At 40.6% G+C, this 23,355-nt stretch overlaps 1 protein-coding gene across 3 annotated transcripts in view; it reads left to right on the top strand.

The window, feature by feature from the left end:
* The window catches only part of LOC137283769 (protein N-terminal asparagine amidohydrolase-like), a 636,304-nt gene that overhangs the window by 10,688 nt on the left and 602,261 nt on the right, over positions 1 to 23,355 (top strand). For all 3 annotated transcript variants that reach the window (XM_067815452.1, XM_067815451.1, XM_067815453.1), the window contains one exon: positions 6,365 to 6,466. In XM_067815452.1, coding sequence (XP_067671553.1) covers positions 6,383 to 6,466 — 84 coding nt within the window. In that variant the 5' untranslated portion in view covers positions 6,365 to 6,382. The remainder of the gene's footprint in view (positions 1 to 6,364; positions 6,467 to 23,355) is intronic.

Raw genomic sequence — 23,355 nt, 5'->3', positions numbered from 1 at the left:
GATTTATAAACCAGGCCATGTAGCTTACATGCAGTAAAGACAGTATTCAGAAACCTGATTATTTTTGTTTTTTATTGTTGAAAACCAGACAGGCAAGTGTGTATCTGGATTGGTAATATTTTCAAGTTACCAGCCCCCCTGTCTGGCTTGAAATTTTGGGAGTTTTAAACACTGGTATGGCATATTGTCATTAGCAGACAGGCAGGCTGACACATAGGTGTCGGTAAATTAGGCATTTAGTTTATCCTGTGACAGAGACAGCTTGTTACAAGCAACATATTTTTACTATGTTTCCATAGACATGTATTAAAACATTTCAGTTCTCGAGCTGAGCAATTGTTAATTGCATGTGAACTTGTGATCTAGAAGTTGTTAAAATAGAAATAGTGTGCATATTATTACCATTATACTGTTGTTTGAGCTAAGTTAATAGTGCAGTGAGAAGAAATGTGTTTTTAGATGTGATTTGAATGCAGAAAAAGATGGGGACAGTTTTAAGGTGAAGGGCAGTTCATTCAACAACGATTGAGCACCAACATTGAAAGAACCCTTCCCATAAGGCCAGTTTATAAGAAGGAGTTTTCAATAAGATGCCTAGAAGCAAACTCTTCCCATAGTTTGGAGACTACCAAACACTGCACTAATGTCTTGGCTTCATCACATGACAAACTTAGTGTGCTTGTTATATTTGCCACAAACAAAATGTGGTTGCGACAAACAGATAATATCTAATCAAGTACGTTAGGCTGATCTCTTGTTTCCTCCGTATGATTAAGTAAAATGCAAAACATTAAAATATGCTTTGACCTTTGTTGATGTCACTAGTCACGGTAAGGAGACAGTCATGAACAGCAAAAGATTCAACTGAAGTGGCCCATGCGCTAGTATTTATTGCTCATCAAAAGTTTAGACTCAGTAGTGTTAATGTAGCCACTTTCTTCCGGGAACTGTTCAAATCGAAATTTTGCAAACTATTCCATACTGTTGGCATATGAACTGATGTACTGTAAAACAAATTGAAAACGTTGCAAAATTATTGTCATGAGGTAAATGTTGAACCTCATTGAAAATTGGCAAATTCATAAAAAAAACAACTTTCCGTCCAAACACAGATATTAACATGCACAGTATTTTCACACACTTTTCATAGCAAGTCCTCACTGAGTGAGTTGGCAAGGGGCGTAATTCTGTAGCACTTATGAAAACCTGATCCATTTTTTTGGTCGCAAGAGGTGTCCTTGTTTTACGCATTCTGGTTTTTTCCACGATGTATTATAGTGAAAAACAACGACTGGTCCCTTCAGGAGATATTCCCACGTTGGCCCCATTGGAAAAAAAAGGTTGGTTTGCTCTGTTCTTTTATCATGAAATGATAATTCATACCAAAATTCATTATAAATTGTAACCAGTACAAGCAATATATTAGCATTCAAATATTAGGAAAATATGAATATAGAATATTAGTTTCATCATGTATCAGTAATAGCTTAGACAAGACTCCTCTCAAAAGTGGTAAAGCTTATGCAACATATGTCATATTTGGGATTTCACTTTCTTAGTAAAGTACAAATTCTAGTACTTTTATTCGGTTGAGTCCCATCCGGGATTCGAACCCGCACCCTCAGAGTCAGGCACCTAATCGCCAGCACACAAAGTCAGCCGCCTAGCCCGCTCAGCCACCATGACTTCCACAAAATGAAAGTCGGACAACTGGTAGTCTAGACTGCGTACTTTGTGTACCTCTCTGATGAGTGTAAATTGGCACGGCTCCCACGGCCGAAAGCTATGATTACACGATGCCATTTAGAAAGTGGTCAAATGCAACATATGTCATATTTGGGATTTCACTTTCTTAGTAGAAGTGGAAGTCGTGGTGGCTGAGCGGGCTAGGCGGCTGACTTTGTGTGCTGGCGATTAGGTGCCTGACTCTGAGGGTGCGGGTTCGAATCCCGGATGGGACTCAACCGAAAAAAAGTACTAGAATTTGTACTTTACTAAGAAAGTGAAATCCCAAATATGACATATGTTGCATTTGACCACTTTCTAAATGGCATCGTGTAATCATGGTAAAGCTTATCTCACAGATATTCTATTGAAAAAGGTGTAAGTTATGACCACACAATTTCCCAGATGTTCTAGAGTTTAAATTCTAACCTGAGGTTATCAGAACTCCACTGTAAGACAAACCATTCACTAAGACAAGGGTTAATAAACTGCTTTGATGAGGTAAACATGCCATCACCTACAGTAAAATAACATTATGCAAACACCAGTTAAGGGTCATTAAAGATCCAGCCCAGAGTAAGCAATCAAGCATCCAGTAAATGTGCCAACAAGATTAATGCCTCTTAGAATAGGATTAAAAGATTAAGTACTCCCCCTGTCTGGTCACTGAAGTTGTAATGGTAGGACACACCCCATTTTGTTTATTCTGTATTTCATTGGCTATTGTAGGTTACACCCATTTTTGTATCAGTCAGCAAATCAGAATCTTTGTATTGTTTAAATTGTAGTTAAATAGTCTCGAACTTCATTTGTCCATCAGTAGGGTTTAGACTCCCAACACACATGGTTTGCATGATGTCATTTTACTGTAGGTGATGGCATGTTTACCTCATCAAAGCAGTTTATTAACCTGTCTAGACATAACCCTTGTTTTAGTGAATGGTTTGTCATACAGTGGAGTTCTGATAACCTCAGGTTAGAATTTTAACTCTAGAACATCTGGGAAATTGTGTGGTCATAGCTTACACCATGGAAATGTTTGGAATTAGCTCAAAAACTTCCCAATATCTGTCAGCAAAACTTGTCAAACAGTTCAGATTTTATCTCATAATGGAGGAATGAGCCGTGTATCTGGAGTACAGCTCAAAAACTATTTAATATCTGTCAGCAAAACTTGGCAGATATTTGAGGCAGGTGTTATGATATGGGTCTCGGGTCCAAGTGAGGGTACCAGTGAAATCCCTTATCTAACTGGTGTGCTGGTTTGCTTGGGGGAATTAACTCAGCAAAGAGTCCGAAGAAGCTAATTACAATTTTGTTTACAAGAGACAGAGTAACAAGGGTGGCCACAGAGTCGGTACAACCCTCTGGGCTGAGGGCTAGAGCTGACCTGTGTTGGGAGTCTAAACCCTACTGACAGACAAGTGGAGTTGGAGACTATTTAACTACGATTTAAACAATACAAAGATTCTGATTTGCTGACTGATACAAAAATGGGTGTAACCTACAATAGCCAATGAAATACAGAATAAAGAAAATGGGGTGTGTCCTACCATTACAACTTCAGTGACCAGACAGGGGGAGTACTTAATCTTTTAATCCTATTCTAAGAGGCATTAATCTTGTTGGCACATTTACTGGATGCTTGATTGCTTACTCTGGGCTGGATCTTTAACGACCCTTAACTGGTGTTTGCATAATGTTATTTTACTGTAGGTGATGGCATGTTTACCTCATCAAAGCAGTTTATTAACCCTTGTCTTAGTGAATGGTTTGTCTTACAGTGGAGTTCTGATAACCTCAGGTTAGAAATTTAAACTCTAGAACATCTGGGAAATTGTGTGGTCATAACTTACACCTTTTTCAATAGAATATCTGTGAGATAAGCTTTACTACTTTTGAGAGGAGTCTTGTCTAAGCTATTACTGATACATGATGAAACTAATATTCTATATTCATATTTTCCTAATATTTGAATGCTAATATATTGTTTGTACTGGTTACAGTTTATAATGAATTTTGATATGAATTATCATTTCATGGTATGAATTATCATTTCATGGTATGAATTATCATTTCATGATACTTTCATAGTTTTTCAACCCTATAAAATATTGCTGAACATGGAAATTTGTTTTATCAATTGATAGCATGGTTTAGATTATTTTTATCATAAGCACACATCAATCCTCTCCATAATAAAACAAATTTTAACTTAATATAACCATGGATGCACATTTCAGATAGTTTTGTGTGAGGGTGGGGTGTATTGCCAAGGGCAGGGCATGTGTGAATCCAGCTAACTATATTACTGGCCCATTTTGCCCTAAAACTGTAAAACCAACCAACCATCCAGCTAACAATGATCATGTCATTAACTCATTTATTGAGTAATTTTATTTAGCATGCTTAATATATTTTAAAGTGTTCAAATGTGTGCACTTTGATAATTAAACAGGTAGGAAAGCATTATTTATGGTTCAAATACTTTGTGAAATTTGTATGTTATTTTCATTAAAAACATTTTGTGATAGTTAAGCAATGATGAACCAGATTTACGTGTTTTTTCTGTCTTTATCCAAAAAGTGACAGCCATAGAACACAAAATTGTGGCTAAGAGTTGAAAACTGACAATATTCAGCATTATTCATTTCGGATGTCATGTTACATGAACGCATGATGTAGATCTGAGTAGAGAGTAAGTATTTTTTCACATTACAGCATCACAACATGCCTACTCTACTCACTGACTCAAGTTTAAAGTGAACAGTGAATTCGTTAAAGATGTAGCTATTCTCTTTCAATATTTAAATAAGAATATTGCTCCCATATTAACCTATATTAAGATTTGTTCTGTTCTATGAACCATGTATACAAACTCCTATTTCATATTTTCACTGAAACAATTCAGCATCAGATTTGCTTCAGGTTTGAAACCTGGTGTCTTCACTTTTAGAAACATTGTCAAAATTGAATCTTCACCACTTGTGATAAAGGTTGAAGATTAGAAAATATGAAAATATGTTACTAGCGTTCATCTTAATTGATGCAAAACAAAGGTAGCAGTTCATAATCTTGACTCTCTAACTTAAATCTGTCTCAATGATTTAGTGTTAAGATACTGATTTTGCCAACATTGACATTATACATCAGTCATGATGTTTAATGAACTGATTCTTTCTTCTTATAGGAATGCAGACCTGAAACATTGATTCGTTCATGGATGTTCAAAGAGAAAGTATAATTCCAGATGAAACATTATTCCTCTGTAAAGCACTATGCTGACAGACAAGACCATTAATATATTTGTGGTTCAGCAACATTTACTTAATATAATTTTGTATGTGAAACAAAAAGGTGTGACGTTTTTTTTACAAAAATGGAAATGTGGACATTTCCCACAGTTGACGGTAGTTGACTTCAACACCTTGTTTATCAGGAATAATATATATATATAGAGAGAGAGATTTAATTGAACATAAGCTGCAAGCATGTTTGAGTATTAGTATGTATGAGATGGTAATGCCTGACTAATGATTTACAGAATGGGTGACATATTTGCGTAAAGTTGTCAGTGTTAAAAATTGAAGTGACTAGAATAAGAAACCATCTGATGCCATTAAAATAAAATCAGTAACTTCTGTAACTTCATCTGTAAAGTGCAGAAACTGTTGGACTGGGTCAGCATGAAATATGTATGCAAGCCCAGTGAACTAGAGAGTAACTAACCATTAAAATGTACAGTATTGTGGCAGATATGAAAGAAGGCAAACTTTTTTGTTGTACCTTATGGACGGGCCAGACAGGGGATTTGTGCAAGAAGAATTGCTTATAGTTCCTGGTAATACAGTATTACTGCTTTATGGTACGATGCACAATGAGAGTCTGGGAGTCAATCACTCCATTCTGCTCTTCAACCATGCAAAAATAGGACAGTGTGACATCATTTGGTGTTCCGTTGAATTTGGCCTGTTTTTGTGGGGCTGTGTGGGCAGAATTTGTCAGAAAGGCTTGACAAGGGTGAGTGGACCCATTCTGTCATTGTGAATACTTCTAGGATTCATAATTAGATTTCATCGTCAGATAATGATCTCCCAGCCTTAATCCCTAAATGTCTGATGCCATGAGCTGTATTCAGTTTGCATCATATAGACATTCTTGACACCACTTGGCATTATGCAAATTTGATGGAAATACCAGACGGCAGCATGATGATATTTATTGATAAGGTGAGAAGTTAAGGTAGTTTACTGGTTACAGCAACTGCCTGGAGATACGAAAGACCAGCCATAGCAGACCAAAAAGTTTAAACGGTGGTACATGTATTTGTGAGATGTCTCTTAAATTTACTCTCACAATTCAAATCCAATATAAAAGATTCTTCCAGTATTTTTTCGTCATACAGGTGTTCACCATAGCCATATTTAATCAAAAACAGTGGAAACTGTCTAAACTGGCACTCACTGGGACTGAATAAATAATCCAGTTTAGACATTGTGCCAGATTGTAGAGCTGATGATAAATGTACAAGTCACGGATGGGACTGTGATTTCATGCCAGTATTGGTAACTTGCCAGATTGGACTGATGCCGATTTTGACAGCTTCCACTGTATTAAGAATCTCTATATCTCTTTGTAGAGGAAGAAACAACAAACCATGCCTCTTCTTGTTGGTGAGCATTTAGTGGAAGATGATGTGACCAGCATAGATGCTTTCTTAAACAAATTCTGTAACCTAAAGGTAAGAATTCACTGAACTTTTAAAGTTGGATAGCATGCACTAGAGCCTACAGACAGATGCCATTAATTCTTAAGAATCCTTTACCTACTTTATAACCATAAATTCTGTGTTTTGAGTGCACTTACACAAAACTAGTCTTCATAAGTTTCACCAAAAGGCCTCCTGTCTCGTCAGCTTTCACAACCAACTATCAAGATCATAGTCCAACCAGATAGCATCTAGCTTTTAAAGGGGCACTGATGCGGAGCAATTTTCATGGACTGGTTTAAACTTTTGTTATTGTTTTTCTCCAGTGAGTAACCGGATGATATCCCAGAATTCATGACTGGTTTATGACCTCTGCTGCGCAGTCCATATGCGCAGTTGATAGTTTAATTATAGGCAGATCAACTAAGGTGAAGTCATTTTTACTTCATTACAAATGTATTATGGAAACAAATGAAACACTTTGAAGGTTCATCATCTGCCAGTGGTAGAAATGGTAAAGGATGGAAAAATAACGAGGCCAATGTACATTTCTATAATTTGTCTCATAACCCTAATTAGTTTATTGTCATATTTGTATGATTTTGAAAATTAATAAAATAACACACGATGTGCTTATACTCATAGTAAATTTCTAACATGACTGTAACATTTAAACATTGTGTAGACTGTCAGTGTGGAACCTATTTCACACACATACACGATCTAGTGTGTGTTTTCTGTCATATAGATTCTGTTGAGTGCTACAACAAATAAATTAAAACAACGTGCAAATAATGAATGTAAAACAGACTAGTTTTATAGCAACAATGTCAGGCTACTACCTTGATCTGGAATACATCCATCAATATCCACACAAAACTTCAATATTCCAAGCTGGTAAATAATCCTGCTCTGTCATGTTTCTTACAACAGTCTAATTTGCGAAAAAGTAACACATCGTTTCACGTCTTTCACATTGGTGAAAACCTGATAAACCTCTCATTGGTCACCCTAGATAGCACACCTGGCAACTAATTGTATGATGTCCGCCATTCTAAGTAATTCAGTTAACCAATAATGAGCAATCAATCAACGCAATGGTAGTTAATTCTTTGAAGAGAGGATGTTGTTTTTACACTCGCACTTTACGACAGGGTGTAGTCAGTATAGATTAGTACATCTACACACACTGCCTTTTGACAAATCCGCTGTAGAAGACAAAAGTAATTAATCAATCAGTGTGTTATCGGTTAATCCTTTGATCGATGTTTGTTTTAGTAACTCGGCTCTTGAACCCTCTTGCATCACTTACATGCACATATTACATAACATACAATACATTTGCTACTACAGACCTTAATTTATAATGTTGAGTATTTACTCCAGACAGGAGAAATGTAATTATACCTGTTATAAATTCATTAACTGACCACCAAGAGAATGATGACAAATAACACATGTAGTTACAGCAAGGAAGATGCAATCTCCTAAACTGTTTTGAGGATAGCAACGGAACTTCTTTACATAAGAAACACATACAGGCATTTGTTGTGTACTTGGGTAAATAGGTGTAATCATTTTTTTTAAGTAAAAAAATTATCAGATTTCTCTACCAATATCAAAGTCATTGTTTTTAGTTTACAAATTCAAATAAATCAACTGTGCGTTTTTTTTTATCCCCCTGGCATGTAATTCGGGGGGATATAGTCGACGCCTCGTCTGTCCATCAGTCCATCCCCCATCCGTCTGTCCGTAATCATTTTGTTCCTGGAGCATAACTTATAAATCGTTCAGTATTTTTAGACCGAACCTGATAGCTATTGTAATCTCAGCCTATGGTTGTGCCTTTTGCTAATAACTGATTTTTGGCATTTATATTTTTTTTGTTTTTCCATGGAACATTTGGGTGTTTGTCTTTGGTGGGGTGGGCTTTGTTTCCGGGGCAAAACTCAAAAACTGTTCAATATTTTTCTGCAAAACTTGGTAGATATATCAGTCAGAAGCTGAAGTGGTCCCTTTTGCTATGTACAGGTTTTTGTGATTTATTATTTTCTTGGTTTCCATGGATATGTTTGGAATTAGCTCAAAAACTTCCCAATATCTGTCAGCAAAACTTGTCAAACAGTTCAGATTTTATCTCATAATGGAGGAATGAGCCGTGTATCTGGAGTACAGCTCAAAAACTATTTAATATCTGTCAGCAAAACTTGGCAGATATTTGAGGCAGGTGTTATGATATGGGTCTCGGGTCCAAGTGAGGGTACCAGTGAAATCCCTTATCTAACTGGTGTGCTGATTTGCTTGGGGGAATTAACTCAGCAAAGAGTCCAAAGAAGCTAATTACAATTTTGTTTACAAGAGACAGAGTAACAAGGGTGGCCACAGAGTCGGTACAACCCTCTGGGCTGAGGGCTAGAGCTGACCTGTGTTGGGAGTCTAAACTCTACTGACAGACAAGTGGGGTTGGAGACTATTTAACTACTATTTAAACAATACAAAGATTCTGATTTGCTGACTGATACAAAAATGGGTGTAACCTACAATAGCCAATGAAATACAGAATAAACAAAATGGATTGTGTCCTACCATTACAACTTCAGTGACCAGACAGGGGGAGTACTTAATCTTTTAGTCCTATTCTAAGAGGCATTAATCTTGTTGGCACATTTTCTGGATGCTTGATTGCTTACTCTGGGCTGGATCTTTAATGACCCTTAACTGGTGTTTGCATAATGTTATTTTACTGTAGGTGATGGCATGTTTACCTCATCAAAGCAGTTTATTAACCCTTGTCTTAGTGAATGGTTTGTCTTACAGTGGAGTTCTGATAACCTCAGGTTAGAAATTTAAACTCTAGAACATCTGGGAAATTGTGTGGTCAGGGGGAGTACTTAATCTTTTAATCCTATTCTAAGTGGCATTAATATTGTTGGCACATTTACTGGATGCTGGATCTTTAACAACCCTTAACTGGTGTTTGCATAATGTTATTTTACTGAAGGTGATGTTTACCTCATCAAAGCAGTTTATTAACCTGTCTAGACATAACCCTTGTTTTAGTGAATGGTTTGTCTTACAGTGGAGTTCTGATAACCTCAGGTTAGAATTTAAACTCTAGAACATCTGGGAAATTGTGTGGTCATAACCGTTTTCAATAGAATATCTGTGAGTTTTCCTGCTTTTGAGAGGAGTCTTGTCTAAGCTATTACTGATACATGATGAAACTAAGTCTATATTTATATTTTCCCAATATTTGAATACTAATGTATTGCTTGTACTGGTTACAACTAATAATGGATTTTGGTATGAATTATCATTTCATGATAACTTCCCCTCTGTCTGAAAAAGTTTGGTCCCCAAACTTGTACAAAAGAAAATATGGACAGTGGTATAAATTTAGTTGATGGACAGTTGCATTGTAATGTTAGAATAAAAAATGACAATCAAATATATTATTGTCTCTCTGATATAGGAGCACAGGTTCTTTTTCTGTCTTCATTGTGTCTGGATGTGGAATCGGACTTGTCTTGGCTCTGTGTGCTGGTTCTTGATGTTTCCAGGAAGCCTTGTGATGGTTCCACATCCTACTTTTTGGGATTTGACTTGTTCATTATCCCATGAAAACAGATGATTTGTATGAAAATACAAAACAAATGAGAGTTAGCTAGTGGCAAGAATATACATGTAACTTATTTTGATTTGTGCAGAATATGGACATACGGATATTTTGCCCTGAAAATAAATTGTCTATTAGTAAAATGTGACAATTATATTAAAGTAAAAACCTGGAATATCAAGCATGGGCAATGTAATTGGGTAAGTAATTTTCTCCTGTTAGGAGAGAAATGTTAGGTAACATATATACATGTGCTTGTGCATCTAACAAGTGCATGTGTTCATTGAGCTCATACAAAAACCATTTGTTACATACTAATTTGAACACCTTTGATATTTGGTTAGACGAGCAGTCTGTCTGTCAGTCTGTAATTTGTTTAGTGATTTATATTTTGTTGTATTTTAATTTATTTGATTTTGGCCTTGGTTTACTTCGATTAATTGAGTTTAATTTGCTCAATTTTGGTTCCTTTTGCATCAGTCCAAGCTGTACATTTGGCTGATTTATGGTTCAATTTAGTTCCGTTTCGCATTGGTTTTGTTCATTCCGTTTTTGGCACGCTGTATTTCGTTTTATGTTTCGTGTTGTTTAAGGTTAGTTCCACTATGGTATGGTGTATTTCGCTTTCGTTTTGTGATAAGCTTGTTTCGTTTCAGTACAGTGTACTTCGTTTTCGTTTCGCGATAGGTTTGTTTCGTTTCAGTACTTCAGTACTGTCTATTTCATTTCGCGATAGCTTTGTTTCAGTACTTCAGTACTGTCTATTTCACTTTTGAGATTGGTTGATTAGATCAATGCTCAAAATTTGTTGTGATGCAAATAACTCATGTGATCAGGCTGATGTCATTTGTTCACAACTAGTGTCTTCAGGTAAGACAATGTGAAATGACAGGACAACAAACCTTAATATTGTTAACAAGGAATTAGCTCTTAATTGAGATGATACTGTTAAAGAATATCTTGTACTCTTTGCAGAAATATTGATATCTCACGACCAGATGTGCATGTTGCGCACACTCCTTGGAATGGTTGGGAGATTCTGTCATCTGCTGTTGAATAATAAAGAAAGTCTGCGCTTCTAGCAAAATTTCCGTAGAAAGTTGGATCTTGGCAGGGGTGGTACGATATAGTCATTCGGCTGGATTTGAAAATTGGAGAGTCATCATCTTGATAATGTTCTTCAGGGGTGGCAGTTTTGAGCATAAATTTGACATCTTCATAGCTCTCATTGAGGTAGTCCTGCATGAGATGGAGAGGAACACAATCAAAGTGAACTGTATCATAAGTATAATCATCATGGACATTAGCAGGCTCATTGCAAGAACAATAATAGTTGTTGTCAATAGTGACTGAGACAAAGCACTCTCCTTGACTTATTTCAATGGCCGAAACTTCCGTTATTGCCTCATTGACTTGGCGTGTGTGTTTTGGGGCCAATGGATATGGTTCTGTATTCAATCCTGGGTCTGTTATGGTCAATTGCACCACATGGTCGAGTGCGGTTTGAAGTTCTTTGACAGAACATTTATGTATTGATTTTCTTCTGCTGATTTTTTGTGGTTGAAGAATTTGTGATTTTTCAGTGGCCGTTTTCGTCGCTTTCCTGACATGTTTTTCTTGACGTGAAATTCTCTTCGAATTGCATCTGGAATGCTGCTGCCATATTCCCATGTTTTTCCTCTTTCTGGATCCTTCCATTTCACCCTGTACTAGATTTTGTTGTTTGCTCTCATGGAAGTAAGAATTGAATGAATGTCATCAGGATTGAAAACCTTGTCATCTTTGCTTGACATTGGTTGTTGGGTTGGTTGTTCAATCTGACTTGATTCTGATTGTGGCCTTGATTTGGGCTGATGATGTTTCATGTTGACTCCTCGTTTTCCCTTGTTTGTATTTCCTTTTCCCTTGGTTGATTTACTTGGGCCTGGTTTGTTCTGCTCCTGGTTTGGAACTGTTGTACTACGTTCTGCTGTGCTTTCCTGTATCCTGTCTTCTCTTTGGTTCTTGTCCTTGGATTACCTGATTTAGTTTTGGAATTGAGTTCTGTACCTGTAGATGATTGATCATTGGTTGAGCTTGTTGCCTGGGAGTTATTGCTGTCAAGCTGTGGGTTGTTGACTTGTCCCTCGTTGTCATCAGTGACGTCTGAATCCATGTTGTTGTTCAGGTATGGTTCTGGTGGATACTGTGGATGATCTGCTAGATCGAAATATGCCTTCAAGCGATTGGCATGGACCAGTGGTTTGTGTAATTTGTCGTCAGAACTTCTGAGCAGTTTACCACTTTTTGATTAATTTGTTGCAAAGGCCTTTTTCTACTTTTTGACAGTATAGCCAAACTCTTTGACCCGAGGAGAAATCTGTGTTTTTAGCCTTACGATTATATTGTTCAGAATACACCTCCTTTGCTCGAGCTGTGTTTTCTGCTGCAATTGTCCTTGTAATTTCTAGTTCCTCAAGCAAATTTGAAAGATAACTTTTGTTGTTGTGGCCCAATTTTCCTTTGGAATTAACGATACATCTTGTGGAGCTCTCATTTCTCGGCCGAAAAGCATAGCGAAAGGGGACTTTTGAGTGGATGAATTTGGAGCCATCCGATAGGCCATCATAATGCCTGGATGAAACCGGGGCCAATCATTTTGAGTTTTGTTACAATAGGCTCTTAGTGACTGATTGATGTAGGAATTGAGCCTCTCTACACAGCTATTTGTTTGGGGATGGTATGGGCTGGTATGAGTGAATTTGATAGCCAAAAGTTCGTAAATAGCTTTGATTAATTTTGACATGAAGTTCTGACCTCTGTCTGAAATTAAAGTCCTTGGAGTGCCATACCGCCAAAATATTTCTCTCACAAGAACATCTGCTACCTCTGTGGCTTCTTGGGATCTAAGGGGAAAGGCTTCACACCATCTTGATGCTGCATCGGTGATGACCAGAATGAACTTGTACTTGTCTGGTCTAGTTGGCAAGGGACCAAGGATGTCAAAATGCCATCGGGTGAAGACTTCTTCTACAGGTAGTGGACGTAGGGGTGCCATCTTGCTGTGATAGTTCCTCTTGGTTTGTTGACATACCTCACATGTCTGGACGTATGTTGCGATATAGCTGTACATCTTGGGCCAGAAGTATTTTGGTCTCATCGTGTTGTGCATCCTTTCCTTCCTATGGTGACAACCGCCAAACTCAGAATCGTGGTTGGATCTCAGGACCTGGTGGCCATGACACCTTATAGTATGTACCGTACTATAATGAAGAAAGACAAGAAATCAACAATGTAAACTTGTACTTACAATTTTTGACGACTTTTTCTTCCTTGCTTGGTGTCTTTACAAGAGTTGGTGGTCCTTAATCCAGTGCTGAGATTAGAGGTGGATGCAGTCGCTTGTTATTCCAAATGTCCTTGTAGCTAGTTGTAGTTAGTTCCTGGGCTCCAAGGTTCCGGAAATCGTTGATTCTCCGCCAACTGTTATGATATGGGTCTCGGGTCCAAGTGAGGGTACCAGTGAAATCCCTTATCTAACTGGTGTGCTGGTGTGCTTGGGGGAATTAACTCAGCAAAGAGTCCAAAGTCGCAAGAAGCTAATTACAATTTTATTTACAAGAGACAGAGTAACAAGGGTGGCCACAGAGAGTCGGTACAACCCTCTGGGCTGAGGGCTAGAGCTGACCTGTGTTGGGAGTCTAAACCCTACTGACAGACAAGTGGAGTTGGAGACTATTTAACTACGATTTAAACAATGCAAAGTTTCTGATTTGCTGACTGATACAAAAATGGGTGTAACCTACAATAGCCAATGAAATACAGAATAAAGAAAATGGGGGGTGTCCTACCATTACAACTTCAGTGACCAGACAGGGGGAGTACTTAATCTTTTAATCCTATTCTAAGAGGCATTAATCTTGTTGGCACATTTTCTGGATGCTTGATTGCTTACTCTGGGCTGGATCTTTAATGACCCTTAACTGGTGTTTGCATAATGTTATTTTACTGTAGGTGATGGCATGTTTACCTCATCAAAGCAGTTTATTAACCTGTCTAGACATAACCCTTGTCTTAGTGAATGGTTTGTCTTACAGTGTAGTTCTGATAACCTCAGGTTAGAATTTTAACCCTAGAACATCTGGGAAATTGTGTGGTCATAACTTACACCTTTTTCAATAAAATATCTGTGAGATAAGTTTTACTACTTTTGAGAGGAGTCTTGTCTAAGCTATTACTGATACATGATGAAACTAAGTCTATATTTATATTTTCCTAATATTTGAATAGTAGTAGTATAGGGAATGACAGTCCGAAAACACTTTTCAAAAACCCCTCTAAAAAGCCTCATTTACTAAATGAGGCTTTGGTGGGACCATTAGCTCTTGCTATTATTACCCCTACTACAAAGCCACGCCATCACGTTTACCGTGACTTGGCAGGCGGTAACACTGTGCCGTACGGTACGATCAATAATTCTTCTCTTACAAATCCCCTACCCGGCCCACCCCTCAAGTAGTACAAGTTAGGTTCGTCGGCTTTCATATCCACTTTATCTATGTTGTAAGTTTTGACTGACCATATAGGATCGGTGGCTCGCTTGCGGCTATCGCCCTCGTGTTCCCCCGGCTGGTATAGATACCTCACTAAAGCCCTATCTGGTATTTGTTTCTCCTTCCCACGCAATGGAGCAGACGACTCTGCTAACACTGATTTTAGTTTGATAGCGTCTGCCGGTTTCTTACCAGTGAGCCGGGTTACTTCATGGTTGATTGCCGACACCACCTCGGGTAACCTCGCTACCCATTCAGTCGATCGTTTTCCAGTGGTTGTCATTTCCCTAGCATATTGATGGCCGAACAAGCGCTCAGCCAAAGTCCTATTAAATCTCTCAACTATGGCTTGGCTGCGATGGGCTCCGGCCGTGCCACGTCTGACCTTTGTATCGTGTTTGGCTAGCAGTTGTGAAACGGCACCCATGAACTCCCGTCCGGGATCAACTTGCAGCTCTGTTGGCCAAGTCAGCGGGCTGCGTTTGTATATGCGTTCTAATCCTTTGGCTACTTTGGCCGAATCTTTCGTGGTCAAGGGTTCGGCTTCCTTGTAACGACTGGCTACGTCCACTACGGTTAAGGCATACTTGTACCTCTTATCATGAGGTAGGAACAGTAGGTCTGCCTGGTGAATGCTATTAGGTATGTTAATTCCGAAACTCCTTCTAGGTACGTAGCGTGGCGCCGGCAAATAGATCTGCCACAGGGCTTGTTTTTCAAGCCACGCTTTGGCTTTCTCTGGTGATACTCGCGCCATTTTAGCTAGCTTATCTACTGCGCTAGCTCCTTTCCAATATCCACGCGGGCTGTAATAAATAGCCTCAAATTTTTTCATGTCCATACGCGTATGTGTTTATACCATCAATAGCTATCCAACGTTTCGTGTCCATAGGCGATAGGGACGTCTTGTTTATAGTCAGTCCGTATATCTTATGTCCATCACTTCTAAGCGTGTTCATCTTATGCCTAAAGGTACGGGTCTTGAACAGAGCCTCCTTGAATCTGGCGTGTTTGATGTGTTGTTTCACCACATACTTCTTAACCCCCTTAGCCTTCCGGATCTCACTATTGTCGGCTTTCAATATGGAGTACATCTTAGGTCTCAAACCTATGTACTCAGCTATTGGCGTGCCAGCACACTCGTCCTTCATCTTACCTAGGACCTTTTTATTTACCGTGCTGTGCATGGTATGGGTCTTAGGATAGTCGCTGGTGTCGTATAAATCGATGTGTTTTTTCATATCCTCGTATACATCCTCGGTTCGAATCTCCATCAGCAGGGAATCCGTGTCAGTGTACAGCACTTCGCACCTGTCGCCGTACTGTTTCTTAAGCTCGTTGTAGTAAAAGTCGTACATCAGGTGTTTGGATAAATCGAGGATACTCATCCCAACGTAAACAGGTCGGTTGAATTTTATGTGGCTTTTCTTCATGTGTATGGCAACTAGGTCGTCTGTGAATATTTTATTACGGTTGAATGCCGGACTGGCTATCAATTTCCTGAGCTTGTCTTCCTCACTAGATCTAACCAGTTTCACGGTTACACGTTTCCTAAGGTTTTCCATAGTCTTACCAAACACCGAGTTGTTCATGAGCTTGTAGAGATTTTTCTCAAAATCACTGGTGGTTTTTTTTCGTAGGTCTGTGTTCATTCTGATGTAGGGCTCCATCCATGGGCTCTGGTTGAACATGAGCACCCTGTGTATTTTGGTCAGCCTCATACCCAATGACAGGTACAGCTGTAGGTTGCGATAGTGAACTATGTACTTGGTCTTATTCATTAAGTTAGGCACGAGTTTCTCAACGTCCGCCACACGACCACCTGACAAGTTATGTTGGTACTCAGACATCCAGTCTATGTTAACCTTCATACGTTCGGGTGCAAGGGGATAGCTGTTGTGCGATGCGTGTAATGCCTTGGGATACTCTAAGTCAACTTCGAGGATATACCCTTTGTTCGAATCTGGTGCAATGCTCATAACATCAACGTTTGGTACCCATTCGAATCCTCCTGTAGGTAGATACTGACTCATAGCCCAGCCGTACAGGTTATTTGCGTCGAGGTAGAGAATGTGATTGGTTGGTTTGTTAGGATCGTAACCTTTCACGTATTGATTATTTGCTTTAGCGTATCGTTTGGATGCCATGGAAATCCCACCTCGCAAGCCTTTCTCAATGAATAGGTGCATGTCGTAATCTGTGAGCAATTCCAAATTAACTCCGGTCTTTCTAAGCAAGGCGTCCCACGACAGACCTGGGCTGGTGTAATACCATGCGGGGTCGAGTTTATACTGCTTTAAACATGTTTGCCGAAACGTCTCGAACACGTCGGCTAACAGCAGTACATCTGTCCTCAAGTACAGGTCGTGATAATCGCCAAGGTTCTTACAACCAAGTTTATTCCATACGTTAATCGCGTGCGAGTAATCGTCTCGTGAGACGGACGCCTCATTCAGCTTGCTATAAAAACAGTCGATAGGAGGTAGTCTAGTCTCTGTGAACTTAGCCCAGCTATCCATGTACTCATATGGGTACACGCCCTTCCTCATGAGCAGGTGTCTAGTCTCGGCGTCTGTGTATCGATCTGTGATAGGGAAGGTATTGTTGGCCTTGACCAGACTGTCGAGTGACGACAGGAGGAACTGAAACGAGTCAATGAACCTAAGTCCGTTTAAACTGAAGGAGATGTATCTCTCCATGTTGTTGGGAATGCATGATATATTACCATCGATTTTCGCGATGGCCTGCATGATCAAGTGAGAGTCGTATCCTCTCAAGTTGTGAAAGACAACGGGGATGTTTATTGTCTTAGGATTGATTTTAAGCTTGAGGTTGCACGCGTTGTGAGCGGCGCCTCTATACTTACCAGTTATGTGGCAGTGATCTCTCACCGAATCACCGTTAAGTGGCGAGTCGCACACGTGACAGTTAGTGCTACTGGCGTGAGCTAGCTTGTCGGCTCTGGTCATACGCATTGGAGCGATTTTATACAATGCATTCCTAATAATTTTTTCTTCCTCCTGCAAGCACTTTAGAAACCTTTCAGCCGCGTCAGGACCCCTATACACTACCGGAGCTTTCGTTTCCCCGTCACAACGGACGACAATGTATCCAAACGAACAGGCTTTATGCTCTTGTGTTTTTTGTGTGAAACTCCCACTAGTGGATGATTCCCCTACAACTAAGGCTTCGAAGTCGGCATATATAATATAAGGCACAGACATTTGATTCTTGTGATTGTCGAATTTTAGGATATTTTCACCTTCCTTAGGCATGTCGACTCGTATGGCCGTCTGCCCAACACCTTGGCAATCCTCCAGGTGGGATTCTAATAAATCGGCCCGACTGAAACAGTGTAGGCATCGTACACAAAAGTGTTTTTCCCCATCGTGTTTCGACTGGTCGTGTAACAACCGGCTGAGATGTTTTATCCACGTGTAGTGATACTTTTCACCTTTTTGAATCATGAATAAATTAATAACTTGACAATCCTTCACCGGGCTGACCCTGTGTATTATTGTTGTATTACCTTCGTGACCAAAAACATTTATAGCCAGATTATTCTGTTTTTCTACTTTAGTAATCTGGGTTATTGGGGTTGGTTCATCTATACCATCCCAGTTGAGCCCATCATCCTGTGGATAATTAGAAGGCCTGTTCGGATTAGTGGCAGCTGGAAATAAGGCTGACCTGAGAGATAACCTCATGCAATCGTTTCCTCTATTCTTAACGTTTACTATGGCTTGTTTGTTCTTATAGTAGGGAGGCAAGGCTAGGTATGACCCACCTCTGAACGGCACGTATTTAGCTATATCTAGATAGACATTATCGATTTTATCTACAGCCCACCCGGACCCCATGTGCGTGTAGCGTTCTAGGTATTCTCGTATCTGCTGAAAACTTGTATCGATTGATGTGTCAATGGTCTCTGCATGTGTGACGACCTCTTGTTTACCTCGGAAGTAAGGTTGAAAATACTCAGTGGTACTCCCAACCTGCTTATCGAGCGACATTTTCACTGTGATCTGAAACTTGATACTTCCTAGATTATTTAGTTCCTGGTTGACCTTATCAGCTATCAGAGGCTTGATATCTGTAATGTCTATGTTTCTATCAACACGCATGCGCCAACCTCTCAAATAATTGCCTACGGCGTGCTCAGTGCGCATGAACTGTAGGTCAATAGCTCTATTCTGTCGTAATAATTCTACAAGCTGTGGTTTTCTCATACGAGAATACCCGCCTAAACCCAAATCGTGTGCCTCGGCTTTCAGTTGTTTTACAGTTGAACGTGCTACTGGGGTATGTGATAACAATGTGGTTAACCCGGCTTTCCCCAGTTTTGAATAACCCGTGTATCCAAGCTGTTTCGCTTGAGCTTTTAACTGTTTTACCGTAGGAGGGACTTCTAAACCTAGTAATCTCAACAATGCTGGCTTCCGCATTCTAGAATACCCGATAACACCTCTCTGCTTTGCGACCCTCTTGAGCTCGCGCACAGTAGTCATTGTGTTTACACCTAAGAGAACTAATGTCTAATTGGTTCACAGTAAGGGGAGGTAACTCCTCCACTCTTGATAAAAAATATTTTATTTCTTGTAATCACTTATTAACCAAACTCGGTTTGTTGGCCACAATTCTCGTAAGTCTTCCAACAGCTTGTGTGAATCTATGTAGGCATCGATCAGTGTTTGGTTATTTGATAACAATTCGATTAACCCGGCTCTCCCCAGGTTTGAATAACGCCGGCATCCAAGCTGTTTTGCTATAGCTTTTAATTGTTTTACCGTAAGATAGGCTTCCATATTCAAGACATGTTTACACCTAAGAGAACCAATCTCTAATTGGAGTCTATCTTGAGCAGTCGCCTACGTTCTTTTATGTAGCCTTTTTTATTCTCGTATATGAGTTGATGTCTGACTACGTTCGCTCCGTGAGCTTTACATAAACAGTAGTGCCCTTTAACCCCGATACCACACACAGAACACGTGTAGTTAGGACTTCCCATATGGAAACAACAGAACCCCTGATTCCTGCATTTCCTACCACAGGCCTCGGTCTTCCCCATAAGTATATATTCGCATCGGTATGGAGCGGGTCTCATGTTTACTTATATAGGTATTTTAGTTTAATTGCTTAGCAACCAACGCAGTAGCTGCTATACCCAACACTATGAAGCCCAGTTCACGATTCATTTGTCCCTTGGATGGTGTGTAGTACTGAGTGAGTGTGGGTTTATTGAGCGGTTCCAATTGTTTACCAGTTAGTAGGTAGTATTCTTTCATTGCTTCATCAACATCGTTGAATGTTTGAACGGCATGGTTTTCACGCGTGAGTTGTTCGTTAATAAAATCAATCCTCTGGAGGCGTTTTTTAGCGTACTCGGCCTGTGCTCTTTGTAATTTCTCAGTAGCGAGATCGTGTCGCTTCCTTTCTTCCTGTATTTCAGCCGCGTGATCATCTCGTAGTTTCGAGAAGAGGAAATTACTCCCGGAAAATGCCAGGGCATTCACTAACGCCCCACCAACCATCATAGCTATCGTGGCCATCCCTATATTTATTTCATTATATTATCAGGTATTATTCCTTGTTTTACTAGGATGTCTTTTGTGGCCATCGCCATACCAAGGTTCATTATGAGCATACCCATATCCTGCAGGTTGAAATCTAGCTTGATAGTTGGTTGTTTAAGCACCATTTTAGTCAACCGAGCGTACCCTACGGCTAGACTGGCTACCACTGTGGCGTGGTATGCGTCGTTGACGAACGTTTTCCCCTCAGACATTATGTATATGATATAAAATATTTTAAATTATAACATGATATGCGGGTCTACCATGGGGGATACCCCCATACCCCCACTGTTCTCACTGTTGGGTTGTGGCTCACTGTGGGAGGCGTATAACCATGTTATAACCACGGCAGCAGTTACACCTACAGCCAACAACAGTCGGGTTGGATTGGTCACTTTATGTTGGTTACACCACCGTTTTTTACCGGCAGCTACTCTCTTAGGATTCTTCTGTCTGGTTACTGTTGGAGGTACCTCCACTGAAGGGGTCTCCTCCACTGGGGTTTCCACCGTCACTGGTTCCGTCACCTCGGACATCTATACTATTATTATTATTCTTTCTCTCAAATTGGCAATGTTTTGCCGTGATAATCGCCGCCGTCACTGGAGCCAACAACATACCATATTTGTGGTACAGCCCGCAGCTGATAGAGCTCACGGCGTGTTCGATAAAAGGGTCTTTATCTAGGTCCTCCCATAGGTAAAGTCGGCGCTCTGGTGGAATGGGAAGGAAGTGTGATACAATACCGGTGTATATCTGGGTCATAGCCGATCCTATTGTCTTTGTCATTTCTGCTCCGAGCCGGGACTCGTATCTAGCGTACAGCTTATCGATTTCTTCGGCTGACATTTTGTTAATTTTATCTGGAGTGTAGTCTCCAAAGTAATGTTTGGCTTTGCCGCCAACAGCCAACGCCACCAGTTTCTCTCGCTTGGGGGAATCCCCAGTTGGGGAACCCTCCACAGACAATTGTTCGAGCAATTCCTCACACTCCATCTTATAATATAACAAGTAAGATTTAGTTTTAACTATATAATACCCGATACAAACAAAACACAGAGAAATGAAAGTTAAGTTGCACACGACAAATACTTCAAATATCATAGCTATGCTTAGCATTTGCTTAGCTTTAGCTTAGCTTTGCTTAGCTTTGCTTAGCTTTAGCACACTATATATGCTACTGGTTGGTCGGTTTTTAGAACGAGCTTAGCGTGTTTAGTTTCAGCGAGCTGTTTCTTCACCCGTTCCCGTTCTAATTTACTCATCACATCGTTCTCTCTCAAACACTCCTCAAACGAATCCCTGTCCTTGCAGTGAAATAAGGCCACCCATCGCGTCTGCTCCCTGAGGTCTTTCAACACCGAGTTGAACTTCTGCGTTAGCACCCAGACGCTGTGATTTGCATGCCGGCCGGAGAAGGCCAGGTACGATAGCATGTCTCTCTTTTTTGTTATCTCACGATTAGCGCTGCAGTCGTCCAGTATAAACAGCGTCGGTTCCCCTTTAAATTTCTCGTGAAGAGCTTTCAACCAGTCCTGCAGGCGTGTTCCAGGGTCGATTTTGTGTACGTCAGGGTCCGTCATTACCCAAGGTCGCGCGTACGTTTTATTCATGCCCAGAGTAGGGCACATGATAACGATGTTATCGAACACATCCTTGTAGTAACCCTCCAACATATCCAACACGAAAACGGTCTTCCCACAGCCAGTCTGCCCGCATATGATAGCGCAGTGTGGGTCAGTGGGGAGGTGGGGTAGTTTATTGTTGGGGGGTGTGGGGGGGTACCCCCCATCAGTAGATGGCTTGCACGAATCTCCCATTGTCTATATTAAGTTGCGCGTCCATAATAACGTACAGATATAATTTCAACTTACCAGCGGTTTGAGCCTTCTTAGTAATCTGGATGGTTATCCCTTCGCTGCCGTTATCTATACGGCGTCCGCTACCGTGCAGTTTATCATCATCCGTGGATCGCATGTCCAACCATAGGGCATACTTGGTGGTCAGGTATTCACCGATCTGCACGGAGCCGAGGTCCAGGTCCTTTGTTATGTAATCCCCCACTGGTAGCTTTTTTATCTCATCCCACTGCTGGTGTGGTCTCATACCATGACTGAACAGCTGGTTGGGCACGCCCTCGATGGTCACTTCCACCTTTTCAATCTCGGGGTTGAAAAACTTCTCGCTGTCCCTCCGGAATGGATCATAATCCTCCACGGGGACGACCAGGATACCTTTCATCGATCGCGCCGGCACGTTCAGGTTGATATTCCACACAGTGTCGCTCTTATCTCGCACGACTGATCTATGTCTCAGTACGCGATCGTATAGGATAGCCATCTTCCCAGAGTACTGACTTCGAACCTGCCTGGCCAGCTCCGGGCTAGTGACCATGTCGAACTCCAGAGAGATGTTGTCTATGGCATAACTGGCCTCATCACCGTTCGGCGTACGCACTACTTTGCTATAGTCGTTAAACGTGAGCTCGTATTCGAGCCTATCACCCAGTGCGGCCTGGTAAAACGGCGCGTGTCCCGTGAGCAACTCGAAGTCGAGCGGCACGCAGAATCGATTCCCGTATGCTAGAGCGATGGCCTTTTCACCGTCCGATAGCTTGTCTTGCTGGTCTGTCGTGAAGACGTATCCTATGCGCGCCCGGGTTGATTTGCTGATGCCCTGGTACACATCATTGACTCGTTCTCTCTCGCTTTTCCAGAGATCCTTGTAGCAGTGAAACACGTCGCTGTCGTCGATGCTCAGCACCTCGTTACCGCTGATCTTGACGGTCGTTTTCTTGATGATAGCTCGACCCACGTTCCGCACTAGCTCGCGTTTGTCGTTGTCGGAGGTCAACGTGATATTGAACGCCAGTCGAACAGTGCCTGGTACAATGAGGTCATTCTCACCAAGGTTTGGAAATCTAACCAGCAGAGTTTGATTCTGGTCTATCTTGCTGGGGTTGTTGGTGATGGTCACCGACTGTCGCACGGCTCTGGCACCTAATGGCTCTCTCAATTTTCTGAAAGGATCTAATTTTCTACCGTACATTGTTATATATAAATAAAATATATTTAAATACTAATGGATGAAGACATACCTATGGATGATATGCGGGGCGCTAGTGCCCAGGCATATAATGATGAGCAGGAGACCTCATTTACTAGTTCACCATTGAGCCAAGAACTCTTGGAAACAACGGTA

Source organism: Haliotis asinina, chromosome 5, assembly GCF_037392515.1.
Source record: "Haliotis asinina isolate JCU_RB_2024 chromosome 5, JCU_Hal_asi_v2, whole genome shotgun sequence".
Lineage (NCBI taxonomy): Eukaryota > Metazoa > Mollusca > Gastropoda > Lepetellida > Haliotidae > Haliotis > Haliotis asinina.
Note: the sequence above shows the minus strand (reverse complement) of the source record. Positions and strands in the feature narration are given on the sequence as shown.